This window comes from Cannabis sativa, chromosome 7 (genome assembly GCF_029168945.1).
Source record: "Cannabis sativa cultivar Pink pepper isolate KNU-18-1 chromosome 7, ASM2916894v1, whole genome shotgun sequence".
NCBI lineage: Eukaryota > Viridiplantae > Streptophyta > Magnoliopsida > Rosales > Cannabaceae > Cannabis > Cannabis sativa.
Window position 1 is genome coordinate 37,203,906 of NC_083607.1, and position 14,679 is coordinate 37,218,584.

Genomic DNA, 14,679 nt, shown 5'->3' on the forward strand with positions numbered 1-14,679 from the left:
GGTGAAGCAACAGAGGTTTTAGATTGGAGAAGCATCTTGGGAACACTTCCAGTCAAGCACCATAGGATGGATCTTCGAGATACGTCGTCGAAGTCGAACCGCCGCTCATCGGAGCTACAGAAGATGATCGACGCTCCACTGGATGACACTAACATTGGTATCTTCTTTGTCTTACCCGGATTATGTTGGTCGGAAGTTCTTAGTTGGATGGGTGAGACACGACGCCGCCCAACGGTGGACGAGCAGCGTGGTCGACCGCCGTCGTCAAGTTCATGGGAGATGCGTTGCCTACTTGAGCCAGAGGAGAAAGAGGTTGAACCAATGGTCGAACCACCACTGGAGCTTCAAAAGAAACAAGTGTATCCGTCGGACACCAAAGGGAATCACGATTCATGGCCAACGGAACGGTGCTGCCGATCGGCACCGGAGGAGACAATCTTCTCGCCTGAGAAGCAGCTTCTGCGATCCTTGACGCCCAGACCAGAGAAGTCGCGATGTCTTCTCGAGCTCCCTAATGGCGTTCAACATTACTGGTGTGCCTTAATGGTTATTGAGGCAATTGGACTTGATTCTCTCTTTCTTGGTCTGAGGCCCAATTACTTTGACCTAACCCTTGGTGGGCCATTAAGCAAAGAAAGAAAAAAAAGCCCAATGTTTATTTTAGTTAACACATGGGTCACGTGGGATCAGGTCTCTATGTTCCCTTCTTCTAATCGCACGAAGCATCGTCCAGGACTACGACTGGACGATTACGACTCCCAGCCACCGATGACGGAACGAAGGACGGTGGGCACCGTGAGGACGGTCGGTGGTCAGCGATTCGGGTACATAGAGGATGTAACTTCACCATCCACTCGTTGGGTTTTTGGCGGAGAGAGAAGAATCACCTGTAGAAAGTGTATCTTATTCAAGAGCAACTTATCTTCTCACCTTGAGGACAAGTCATTAATGGCTAACGCAGGAAAATTAATATCAGATTCACTTAAGGTTTGGCAACCTAAACTCAAATCTTTTCTTATGGTGAGTGTGTCATCTCAAGTTGAAATTGTAAGAATAAGATTTTCAAGGGATATGAGTGTCTACATTGATATTATTGGAAACAGATACATTAAAACACCACATAGGAGATTATTATCAAGTGATATCGAATCCTATGGGCTAGTAATTACATGGATTCTTCACAGAGAAAAGAAAATCAAAGTGGTTGTGGCAACCCATGATAGGAACTCAATAATCCAACCCTTGATTCTTAGGGATTTGTTCACTTCCCCCTATTTCTTTCCTACTGGTTTTGGGCAAGAGCACCAACAAAATGAAATATGTGCTAAAGTATTACATGTGAAGCACAACTATGACAATTGGGTGAGTAATTCATGTTTCTCTCGTTTACCCATTGGGATTGGCGGTTTATGGGTTTTTGACAGAGGACAGAGTATCACTTTTGGAAATTTTAAGCATGGCCTAACTTCACAACATCAATTTGGTTTACTAGGTAATTCGTATGGGAAAGAGCCACCTAGTGGTAATTTTCTGTTTGCAATTTGGTTGGTTGGTGAAAATTGGGGCTATCCTTTGCAGGGGTTGGTTAAACAAGTCATAGAAATTAAGCAACTAATCTCAATCTTGGGTGCTGTTCCTACACTGATGGGGGTTTATGTTCTCAATTGGAGGGTCATCAAGGTTGCTGAATATTATTTTCAGCAAAGGGATAAGCTTAACTTGGCTTATGAAGATTTTATTAAACAGGGCAGGGAGACATTTCTTATTGCAGAAAACTTCTTCAACAAAATAACAGAAGGTTTAGTTCGTGTAGTGAGGGAGCAAAGTGGAGTTCAGCTTGATGGATTCTATTTGAAAGGAAGCCACAACAACCCACTTACTCCAACAAGAACGATCTTCAACATTCAGGGGCATGGTAAGAAATTGTTGTGCAAATTGCATTTACTAGATTGGTTCTTCGATAGGGGTCACATGATAATTGGTTTGGGAACACGAGATCTGGCGGGTGGAGGCGAGTTCTGAAACTTGGCGTTTTTCTCACAGTGTTAACAATACGCATTGCTGGCTTGGTTCTGTGACAGCGGAAGCGAGGTTGGCAATTGATGCTTCATGTTCTTCACCTTGAGGACAAGGTGAATTTCGGGCGGCCGGTATTGTTAGGCCTTAGGGTATTAAATAATAAGGGTATATGAGTAATTGTAATGGGAGTATTGAGATGGTATAAATAGGAGAGTAATAGAAGGGTTTTGGGGTGTGAATGATTTAGTTAAGTGAGCTTATAGCTCTTGGGAGAGAGCTGGGTCTCTCGAATACCCAGCAAACTTGTTCTCTTTGTCACTCTAATATCAATATACTTGCTATTTTCTATTGTGTCTACTGTTTGGCTCTATTTTCTTTTATCTTGCTACTGATTATACCCAAAATGATAGGAAATTCCTATCATCTTTATGTTTGAAACTTTAGATTTTAAATTTATCATTTGTCTATTAATTAGGATTTTAATTTTGAACCTTTTATGCCTTTAGTTATATTTTAAGACTTATAGCTAGTAATTTTATGAATTGTATGACTTTATTATGAAATTATGTATTTTTTGTTATGAATTTTATGATATATATCATGTTTATGAATTTTATATTCTTATTGTCGAGGCTTACGCCTCGCAAGACTATGGCAAAACGCCTCAGAACCTGTTTCCGCCTTTCAAAACAGTAACGTGTACATAGAAGAGAATATTACAAATTTTTATGTAACAGAGTTGAAAAATCAATACAAGAATAAAATCTTTCTTGGGATTGCTTCATTCACTCATCATTGCCTTCCACATCAGCAGTATCTTTTCCTTCTGTGTCAGTGTCTTCAAATCCAATTTATTTGACATATAATATTAACTAGCCAAGCAAATCAACTAAATTTAAAAGGATACAAGCTTTCTAAATGAACTAATAAGGAGAAAAAACAGAACAAAAAAGTCAAGACTGTTTATTCAAAGTGGCCACTCATTAAATTCAGGGGAACCCTTCTATTGTGGTTGTTATTTCCAGAATATTAGTAGAGTACGGTGATATTTTCCTTTTTAAATATTGTTTTTTTGTTCTAATTTTTGAGGGATTTGGAATTGTTTTTGATGGACTTTCTTTCTTATTTTCATGGTCCGTTATATATCAGAGATGAGCCGCGTAAGTTATCTTTAGCAGACCTTCTGGAATGCTAATTGCTAAGCAATGAAGCAAACCAGAAACTACTCCAAATCTTCCATTTGCAATGACTTCACAAAAATAAAACAACTTCCACTATGAAGCCATCCACTCTTCTTTGTCCCACTGTCAGGGACCATAATATGCTCAAAATTTAAGTATATATAAAAAAAAAAATATTGATAATCGCAAGTCATTCAAAACTATCATAACCTGTTCTTTCTGAATGTCCTTTTTGTGGTCTTGTTGATCTAGACAAGGCATCTTGCCCTTGGTAATGGTATCTTCACCAGGAAAATTTATTTGCTGCTGAATTAAATTAATTTCTGAACTGCTTTCAGTACCTGAAAAATGGCACTATTATTATAAGATTATAAGAAACAGAAATACTAAAGATTATGAACCAAAGTAAAGCAAAGAAGATAGGAATTACCTGAATGTGACGGTTGATCAGCATCTTCAACAAAACCATCATGTGATTGTTTTGACAACATGGAGGATGGACTTTCACCATGGAAGTATTTCATGATTGAAGATGTTCCCTGTAGAAAATAGTGAATCGAATTATATGTGTATTTCATAGAATAGTACATATTTATATACAAAGCTAGGAGACTAGGAAATAGGAAACTACCAACAAAATAGGAAACTACTAAATACAAGTTACCCTAATTCTTTTACACCTAATATACAGCTAATACTCTAACACTCCCCCTCAAGCTGGAGCATAGATGTTAATCATGCCCAGCTTGTTACAAAGATAGTCTATCCGCACCCCATTCAAAGCTTTTGTAAAAATATCTCCTAGTTGTTCTCCGGTTTTCACATATCCTGTGGAGATCAGACCTTGTTGAATTTTCTCACGAACAAAATGACAATCGATCTCAATGTGCTTAGTTCGCTCGTGGAATACGGGATTCGAGGCAATATGAAGAGCAGCTTGATTATCACACCATAATTTTGCTGGAATAGAAGTCTTAAACCCGAATTCAGTCAAAAGCTGATAAATCCATATTACCTCACACACGGACTGGGCCATAGCTCTATATTCTGATTCAGCACTAGATCTAGATACAACATTTTGTTTCTTACTCTTCCAAGAGACCAGATTGCCCCCAACAAATACACAATATCCTGAAGTGGATCGTCTATCTACCTTGGAGCACACGCCCAATACGCATCGTAAAAACACTCAATCTGGGTATGTCCATGATCCTTGTAAACTATACCTCGTCCTGGTGCTCCTTTTAAGTAACATAAAATTTGTTCTAATGCTGCCCAATGATGAATTGTTGGGGAAGACATGAACTGACTGATAACACTAACTGGAAATGCAATATCTGGACGAGTCACAGTTAAATAATTCAACTTTCCAACTAACCTGCGATATTTCTCAGGATCTTCAAATGGTTTCCCATCACGTGTAAGATGCACAGCTGGATTCATTGGAGCATTGCAAGGTTTTGATCCCAATTTCCCTGTCTCAGTTAGCAAATCAAGTACATACTTTCTTTGAGACAGAAAAATACCTTGTTTACTCCGAGTAACTTCAATCCCCAAGAAATACTTGAGTTCCCCTAAATCTTTCGTGTTAAACTGGGTGTGAATGAAAGACTTAAGGGATGAGATGCCTTCAGTATCATTTCCAGTAATAACGATGTCATCAACATACACCACTAACAAAATGATACCAACAGTGGATCTTTTATAAAACACAGAATGATCTGACTTACTTTTCAACAAACCAAACTTCTCAACAGCCTGACTAAATTTACCAAACCAAGCACGAGGGCTTTGTTTCAATCCATATAAATGTAGAAAGTAGTGATTCGAATTTGTCAGATGCATCACTAGTGCTTGCAATATTGGCAGAGTGTTGTTGTCGATTCTTAAATTGTAACTTCCTACACTCAAACTTGGTGTGGCCTGGTTTCTTACAATAATTGCACATGATGCTCCCAGAATTTGGTGTGCGGTTATCAGGTCCTTGTGAATTACCTCCTTTAAATCCACTTGGAGTAGAGTTTCTTTCCGGTGCAGAATTATTACGACTCACCAAGGCGCTATTCAGAGGAGTTGAAGAGGTAGTCTCTGTGCGAAGAACACGAGTAAACACATCTTGTAAAGAGGAGACATCAGAACCAGAGAGAACTTGTGACTTTGCAAAGTCAAATTCAGATGAGAGTCCTGCAAGAAAACTCATAATAGCCATCTGTTCTCGTTGGCGCTGTTGAACTTTTACATCAGGACTAAACGGTAATAGCACATTAAGTTCTTCATATGTTTTCTTGAAAGCCATAAAATAATTCATAAGAGACTTATCTTGTTTCTCCGCGCGATAAAAAGCTTTGCAAACATCATATATGCGAGATATGTTGTCTTTGCCAGAATACAAAAACTCCAAGTAACCCATTAGTTCTTTAACCAATTCACAATGATTAATCAAACTAATTACCTCATTATCGATAGAATTTCGAATTTGAAGGAACAAGCGAGCATCCTCACGGAGCCATATTTTCCTTGAATCGTTTGTTTCTTCAGAAGGATCGTCAGTCAAGTGATCATCTTTGTCAATACTCCTCAAATACAGTCGAATCGTCTTACTCCATTCCAAATAATTCGAACCAATCAACTTATGATCCGTGATTTTAGACATTACGGGAACAACATCAGAAACAACAACTGATTTTGAATCTGATCTTATCTCTGCCATAATCTCAAAAGCAAACACAAAGACAGAGAAAAAGAACAAAAGAACACCAAAGAATGAACACCCAAACACGAAGAAGACAAACAAATACCGAATTACAACCTAGAACAGATGCGAGTGGGCTTAGAAGAACCCAGTGAAGAATCGGCAACAGAACGCCGTCGAAGGCGCCGTCACACGCGCCTCCACGCGCCGGCGCAGAAGCTTCAGGCGGCGCGTGAGCCCCACGCGCGAGGAAATCGGTGACCGGACTTCGGGGGTTCGTAGATCGGCGGCTGGGCAGTCCTCCTATGTGGGCGGTGAGAAACAATGTTCACTCCAAATAGGATTTTCGAAAAAAACAACCCTAAACTCAAAAAAATTTTTTTTTTTTGTTTTTTCTTTTTTCCAGAACCCTAATTTCGAATTTCGAATTTTGAATCACAATGCTCTGATACCATGTAGAAAATAGTGAATCAAATTATATGTATATTTCATAGAATAGTACATATTTATATACAAAGCTAGGAGACTAGGAAATAGGAAACTACCAACAAAATAGGAAACTACTAAATACAAGTTACCCTAATTCTTTTACACCTAATATACAGCTAATACTCTAACATTCCCTAATAGAAGAAATCATTTTTATTGCGGCTTAGGTGCAATAAATCAATAGTTAGGATAAAATTACAGTTGGACAAAGCAATTCATCCTTTTCCTCCTCAAATTCAATGAGCATTATTGGTTTTAAAGATAAAATCCCTTCTAAGCTTGATATGTTTGGTAAACATGAAGCTTGCAGTTCTTGAGTTAGTAGATGATCCATAAAATGAACCTCAACAATGTGAGGAGCAAAAACCACAAACCTAACAGCTCAACAAATGTCCCAGGGTCATGGTCACTTCTTTCTAAGTTCATTATTGCATTATTATAATGGTTAAAAGAATAATATTTGTTGACCTCGCTTTTGGCCAATGAGTCTTTAAAGTGATTGAAAATAATTAGATTCGAAAAGAATATGAGTAATACAGAGCAAAATAAGAACACGAAAGAGGCTCAGATTATCAAACAACAATTACTTAATAGGCCATTTCCACTGGGCGGCATTCCGAAGATGGTACCCTCCGCCCAAGTCCTGGAAACATTCCCCGTGTCACCCAGAGAAGTGCCACGTCATCCATGCAGATTTTGGAATAACATTTTCCCCCCAAGTCCTCGTGGGAACTTCAGTTTGTACATGGACTTGCTCGGTCGACGTACTAGATAAATGAGGTGACACGTGTCCGACGAGGTGGGTGAACGTATTCGTCTTTTCGGATTTTCAAGATGTCCTTTCAAATCTTAAGACATGGATTATTCTGACTAGAGGAATCATGCTCTTGGGGAGTGTGCTGACGATTATACACTCCAAGTGTGTTGATTACACTCCTTTCTTGGGGGAAATCCCATTTGAAAACCGAATTACTAATATACCCCTCGAGCAACCTATAAAAGATGATAGAAATCCTCATTTGCACTCTTTTACTCCTTTACAAATTCAAGACTATTAGAGCAAAATTTCACTCTCAAATCTTCAAGAGTTCTCAGAATTCTCAAATCTTCCAATGCAAATTCCAGCTTCGGTTTTGTGCATTCCTTCCAGCAATATCTATAGTGAGTAAGTATCTAACCTTTCAATGCATTTTTATCTTAAATTTTTTGCATTTTACATTACATGTTTTTTGCAAAATCTGAGTTAATGTTACGAGTGTTCATCACTGGTAGGATTAGAATCTGGATCTTTTAATACTGAATATGCTTGTACTGACCTTAGTTGTTAGATTCTTGGGCATTTGCATGTTTTCCTTTAAAAAAATCCTTGAAATAACTTTCATATGGGATACGGCGTTTCGACAAATTATGGGTCCATCCCTGTTCTTGAGCACCTTCAAACTAAGATATTCGTTTTTTTGGACAAAGTTTCTTTTCTTCGATCCAGAATTATTCTGGTCAAATTATGGGAACTGCTTTCCATTGATTCTTTCCTTCTTGCTCAGCATTTACCTCCCCTTCCTTCTTTTGTATATGAACCCGGGCAAATTCTAGGGAGGTAAGAACCGCATAGACCAAGATTTGCTACAGCTTTTTCTTGAAGATCAGCCTAGACTTCGCGTAGAATCTTCTTCTTCAAGCAAAAGCTCAATTTCTAGTTTTGACGACTGGGAGGTTTCGAGCGACAAAGCTAAACTATTTGTGCCATTCGTGCAACACCATTACTATCTGGACTGCATTGGTGGGAGCGTGTACAGACAATTCCTTTGGGAATACAACAAAGGATTAAGGCCGACCCGCCATCTAACTGGACGTACGTAGTCTGTCTAGGTGTTCTAGAGACTTTGCCAGAGGCTCACCCAGAGCCTTAAAGGAGACCTACTGTCAAAGCAAAAATGGCAGTTACAGTTGCTGATCATCCTTTGTCCAGACGTCTACCTAGCTCGATAAACGTGGCCCGAACTATGCAAACTTACTGCAGGATCGGTCCGGACGACTCCGAGTTCGTGTTGTTAATGGCTATGTCGCAAGGACCGCACAACAATAGCTCTGACGGAGAAGAGGTTCTTCCGACTGGCAATGTTGAAGTGCAAGAGGTCCTAAACCAAGGCAGGTATGATAGGTATGTCGTCATGTCTTTCCGTGGCTATGAAGGGTATACTAAGGGCGGGCAGCCTATCACTGCCCGGGGCGAAGTCTTAGAAAAGGGTCGCCACTATACGATCACAAAGCTTGATAAAGCTCAACCATCATAACATCAGGAGGAACGTGCTCCAATGTGGATTTCTCCCCCTTCCGAGCTAACCGAGAAGAGGTTGAGAAATCTAGACAAGGGACTGCTCGGAAACGTAGCGATCTTTCTTCCCTTCAACAGGCAACTGGCAAATGACCCTGGAGAGGGCTTGTGCGCGTGGTCCAGCTTGCACGCTCAACAGGGTGCCCTCCTGTCACTTCATCCATATTTTGTGAATTTGGCTAACTACTACAAAATCTGCCTGACGCAGTTCACCTAAAGGGGATTAAGTACCTGGCTGCAATGTACGTCTTGTACGCGCAGCAGGAATTGGGAGAGCCTTCGCCCCACGATATAAATTAGTTCTTTTATCTGAAGTCTAGTTCGGACCATGGTCGTTCGGGCTATTTTTTTTTTCTCAACTTGAGTGCTCGTGGCGGATCGACACAAACCACTCCTCTGTCACGAAGATTAGCGGGTTTCTTCACAACTGCTATATTGCCCCTGAGATGGAGACTGATCATCTTGCCTTTCAATACGTCAAGATTTATGACCAACCAAGTTTTAAACACAGACTGTGGAATAGAGCATGAGCGATTCTGGAGATGTCAACGTTTTCTCAGAACATATCACTGCTGACAACAACCGGAAAAATTTATTAAGTATGGGCTTTATGGAGATGGAGATACCAAAGAGGATGCTTCGGTGGTTAAGAAGCCAATGCCTAAGAAGCCCATCCTTGTAAGGGATGCTGAGGAGTCTGCCCCTCCAAACATTCAGCATGTTGTTGGGAAGGAGAAGGCCACAGTTGAAGAGGACATAGATGATTCTTCAGATGATGACGTCCAAACATTCATTTTTACACTTGTCTTTTTTCATTGTCTTGATTATACCTTCTAATCGCTTGCTTCTACTCTCCACAACAATGTCAAACAGGCTTACACAAGCTTTGAAGAGAAAGGTGGGCGGATGATCCGGAGAGTCCGAGCAAAATTCAAAAGAAAGAGCCTAAAAGCTCTCAAACATTGGCTCTGCCACCTCCTAAAAAGGTGCCTGAGGAATACAAGGTTACCGTTGACGACCCTCCATGTGTTTCGGTCAGCTCAAGGACCACAAAGACTTCTAAGGATTTGCCTCCTCCTCCTGCTCCCGTTCAAATATCGAAGGGAAAAACTTATACCCCAATTCCCGTAGAGATGAAAAGAGCTGAAGAGGTATGAAGCAGCTACCTTGACAGAGTCCGTGCGGAGAACAGGGAGAAGTTGAAGGGTGCTGAATTATTCTCTAGAAGTCTGGAGGGGAGGCTTTCTAAAAGAGCTGACTAAAGTATTCTTTTTCAACATAAACTGTTGTTTGGCCATACCGTACATGCCTTTTTCTTTAACTGACTTGCTCTTTTTTGCTTTAAGCTGAACCTACAGGTCGAGTATATCTATTCCCAGACAAAAGCATTGGCCAAACAATTTGCAATAGATAACTCCGAGCTAGTGAAGGTTCAGCAAGAGTTGGTCGAGAAAGATCTAATTTTGGAGCAAGTTAACAAGGATCTGCTCGAGGCGAAGAAGAAGGTCGACGAACTCGAACGACAAATTGCTGACACTCCATCTGTAGAGAAATTGGAGAAAAATCTTGAAGCTTCCACTAAGTGAGTCAACGAGCTGGAGGATGAGCGTGAGGGGCTCCAAGTTCTTCAAAAGTAGACCGAACAAGTTAGCGAGCTTGAACAGAAAGTAAAGGATGTTGAGGATGAGGCAGCCACTTCCAAGTCAGCCTAGACGAGAAAGTGAGTTGGTAAGAAGGGGAATTTAACTCTTATTTCTAACTTGCCACCAACCTCTTCTTTGAGTTCTTGAGTTCTGGTCGGCCAATCCTGACGCCAATTTTAATTATATGACACTGGAGGATAAGGCGGCCATGCTTCAAACTTGCAAGGAGATGAAAAAAAAAAAGGGAACTAAAACGGCCAAAACCAATCAAACCGACCAGCCTGTTGAGGGAGTTGCTGCTGGTTCCTCCAAGCAGGTTGCAGTGGATACACAAAATAAAGTGCTTTGAAAACGGTCATTGGACCTTAGTACATAGAATCAATCAACATTTGCACGGTAACAGTACATAAGGTGATCACTTAAGAGCAACTTTTTACTGGTAATATTTTCTTAGGTGTTCACCGTTCCAGTATCTTGGTACAAGAATTAGCTTCATGTTTTCGTCATACCGACTAAGCTTATATGCTCCTGATTTTGTGATTTTGATCACCTGATAGGAACCTTCCCAATTAGGTCCGAGCACGCCTACAACACTGTCTTCAGTATTTAAGAATAATCTTCTGAGTACCATATCCCCTACAAAAAACTTCCTCATTTTTACTTATTTATTGAAGCACCAAGCTACTTTTTGTTGGTGAGCTTGTAGCTTTAAGATTGCTAAGTCTCTCCATTCTTCAACTTCATCAAGTGATTCTGCCAGGAGGGTGTGATTGGTTTCTTGGTCATACATTAGCCTTCTGTGTGACAGTGGTTCCAATTCCATAGGGCAACATTGATTCGTAGCCATAGGTCATCTCTTGCTGACATAGTAGATCGGGTCCAAAGGCGTTTACTGCAAATTTGGTCACTGTGAGGTAGACCCCTAGTTCTTCTCCGTCCAAAGGCTTTGATAAGATAGGAGGTTGTGTGAGTTGCTTTTTAGTCCTTGAAAAGCTTTCACACTCTGTCCATTCAAACTTCTTGCTTCCTCGAACGATATTGAAGAAAGGAACACATTTATCAGTAGATTTTGACACGAATCTGCTTAGTGCGGCTATCCGACCAGTGAGATTTTGTAATTCCTTTACCTTTGTTGGAGATTCATATCCAGAAGGACTTGAATTTCTCTGGATTGACTTCTATCCCTTGAGCATTAACAATAAAACCAAGAAACTTTCCCGAGCTGACTCCAAAAGAACATTTTAAGAGATTGAGTTTCATGTTGTATTTTCTGAGAATTTAGAAGCATTCATCCAGGTTCTCTATGTGCCCCCAACCTTTTTGGATTTTACGAGCATATTATCCACATAACCTTCCATGCTACGTCCGATCTGTTCTTTAAACATCTTGTTGACTAGCCTTTAGTAGGTAGCCCCTGCATTTTTTAATCCGAACAACATAACTTTATAGTAGTACAGACCAACATCTGTAAAGAAGCTTGTGTGTTCCTAATCGGGTGGATGCATCCTTATTTGATTATACCTTGAATAGGCGTCCATAAAGCTTAGAATCTCATGACCGACCACAGCATCACGAGCTGGTCAATTCTTGGAAATGGAAAACAATCATTTAGACATGCCTTATTGAGGTCTGTGAAGTCAATGCATACCCGCCATTTCTTGTTCGGTTTAGGTACTAGGACGGGGTTTGCAACCCAGGTCGGATAGAAGCCTTCGACGATTAATCTGTCCATGCAGAACTTTTCAACCTCTTCCTTCAATGTTTGTGCTCGTTTTTTGTCAAGTAACCTTCTTTTCGACAAGGATTGGGATCTATATAAAGGGCATGTGTGGTTATAGATGAGTCAATTCCTGCCATGTCTTCATGTGACTAGGAAAAAATATCTAGGTTAGCTCTTAGAAATTTTATCAATGTTGATATTATTTCGAGCAACAAACCTTTATCGATTTTGATTTTCCTAGTTGGAATATCTAGATCGATGTCGACCTCTTCTAATTCTTCTACCAGCCTAATACTTGTGCTTGGTTCCCCAAAAACGGGGATCCTCATCCTCATCCCCGCCTTGGGCGGATCCCTATTCAGCAATAACTTATCCTTTTTCTTGAATTCTGACAGGATGTTTCTTCTTTCTTAGCCTTAGTCAAAGCATGGTTGTAGTATTCCCGTGTTGTCCTTTGATTGCCTCTCAGACAACCAACTCTATTTCTCGTTGGGAATTTGACACAAATGATATACAAAAGTTACTGCCTTTAAATCATATAGGGTCGAGCAGCCTATCAGAACATTAAAAGCAAAAGGAACGTCTACCACCAAGAATCGGGCCTTAATTGTTGTGGTGGCTAGAGATTTTCCTACCGTGAGTGGCAAGCGACATGTTCCAAGAGGTGCTATGCTTTGGCCAAAGAATCCATAGACTAATTGCGTGCAAGGAACCAAATCTTTGAGTTGAAGCCTCATTTTTTCATAAGTATTTTTGAACAAGATATTAGATGAAGCTCCATTGTCAATCATGGTCCATGCCACTGTTTTGTTCGCGATTTGTACATCCACTAGGAGGGGATCATTGTGCGAATAGATGACATGATTGAAATCTTCATCACTAAAAGTTATGACAGGTCAGGCTTTGTACAAGGCTCTTAAGATGATCAATTTGGGCTTGCACCCCTGGATCAACTTTTAGCATCACGGAAGATGTTATGTTCCAGGTGTTACCCGAAGGCTCTCCCTAACAGCGAGGGTAGAAGGGATTCCGAGAATTCCATTATTAATCCCCTACTCTGAAGGATCAGAAGCTACGAGTATCCAGAAGGGTATCCGAGAAGGCTATGATCAGATGTTCCCGAAACCTATTCGGCGATCAGAGCGACGGTTACATATCTTCTGACACGTGTCAGACCTTGGTAGTGAGCGTACGTGCCTCTGTAGCCCCTTTTTGTCCAACGGCTTGTCTAAACAAAACTTCGCAAGGTAAAACCTTTGGGCGACACGTGTTCTTAGTCCCACGAATTGCCTTGCAGAAGCCGTACACCACACGATGAGAAGGTCTCCTACCAAACAACGGTCAGATCGCCATGTTGTAATAACAGCCATTGTAACGTGTTGAATACGAAACCCTAGGTGGGTGAAGGGTATGCCCTCACCCACATACATGTCTATATATACCCTAATTTTTTTATGTGCAAAGGGGGAACAACTTCATACTTACAGAACCTCTGCCCAAATTCCTACTAGCTTTCTTCTTCTAGAAGAGAAACAATAGGAATACAGAGTTAATATTTATAATGTAAACATTTGTAATATTCAAACACTCGCCGGTAAGGCTAATACAACAGACTCGTGGACTAGAGATTATTAATGCACGGACCACGTAAAAATTACTTGTCTATTATTTATCGTTTTATATTTTCCTTAAACTTTAATTAATTGGTTTTCGAAAATCTCAATAAACAGACAGCTTCTGCACAGATCCTGAAAACATTCCACGTGTCACCTAGAGAAGTGACACGTCATCCGTGCAGATTAGAGATAATAGTATTGAATTTTGAGTTGAAGGAAGAGACGTGATTGATAAAATATAGAAAATAAAAGGGGTATATCAGTAATTGTTTTGATGGGTAGTGATATAAAATGGAGGGCACGTAGAACAAGTGGAGCTTTTCTTTTTGGCTCTAAAAGAAGGTGAGCATGTTGATTATGATTAATTGAGCAGTAGTTCTTGGAGAGTTAAGGTCTCTCGCATACTGCATGTTCTTGTGTGTTCTCATTTTCTTATTCAAAATTCAAATATCAGATCTCCGTAAGTTTTCTATTGCCTTCTAATTTCAATTTCCTCTGATTTTGCCTATTACCTCTGTTATTCACTAGAGCCCCTAGTTAAGGTACATCAACCAGGAACAGAAATTCCAAGGAGAAAACAACGATGGCAAGAGTAACTTGAGACTTACAGAAGGTATTTCAACAATTTTACTAGCTGACACAGAAAGTCCAGTTATTCTCCAACCATTGTTTTGAGTTCCAAGCACTCTGGTGCTGTAACATCCCAAATATTCACGTAGTCCAGCTTGGAAAAGGTTCATGGCATCATCTTGCATCTTAGCAGCTCCATACCTTAGAGGACAAGACTTGGAAGGAAAATTCTTTAATGCATCCGAATCACTGGACTGTAAAATGACAGCAATAATAAAAAAGAATGAGATGGCAATAATAATAATGAAAGCAAAAATTACAATAAAGACTAGAGTAGGTAAAGTGCGTATAAGATGTACTAGTTTGTAATGATTTGTAAGACTAGTTTCATTTCTTTAAAAAGGAACAAAATTA

At 40.1% G+C, this 14,679-nt stretch overlaps 1 protein-coding gene across 4 annotated transcripts in view; it reads right to left on the reverse strand.

Annotated features, from left to right (window-relative positions):
• Positions 1–14,679, reverse strand: part of LOC115697271 (DNA polymerase eta) — a 40,206-nt gene that overhangs the window by 6,599 nt on the left and 18,928 nt on the right. For all 4 annotated transcript variants that reach the window (XM_061118827.1, XM_030624204.2, XM_030624206.2 and 1 more), the window contains exons 10-12: positions 14,304–14,519; positions 3,631–3,739; positions 3,411–3,541 (exon numbers count right to left, since the gene is read on the reverse strand). In XM_061118827.1, the coding sequence (XP_060974810.1) occupies positions 3,411–3,541; positions 3,631–3,739; positions 14,304–14,519 (456 nt within the window). The remainder of the gene's footprint in view (positions 1–3,410; positions 3,542–3,630; positions 3,740–14,303; positions 14,520–14,679) is intronic.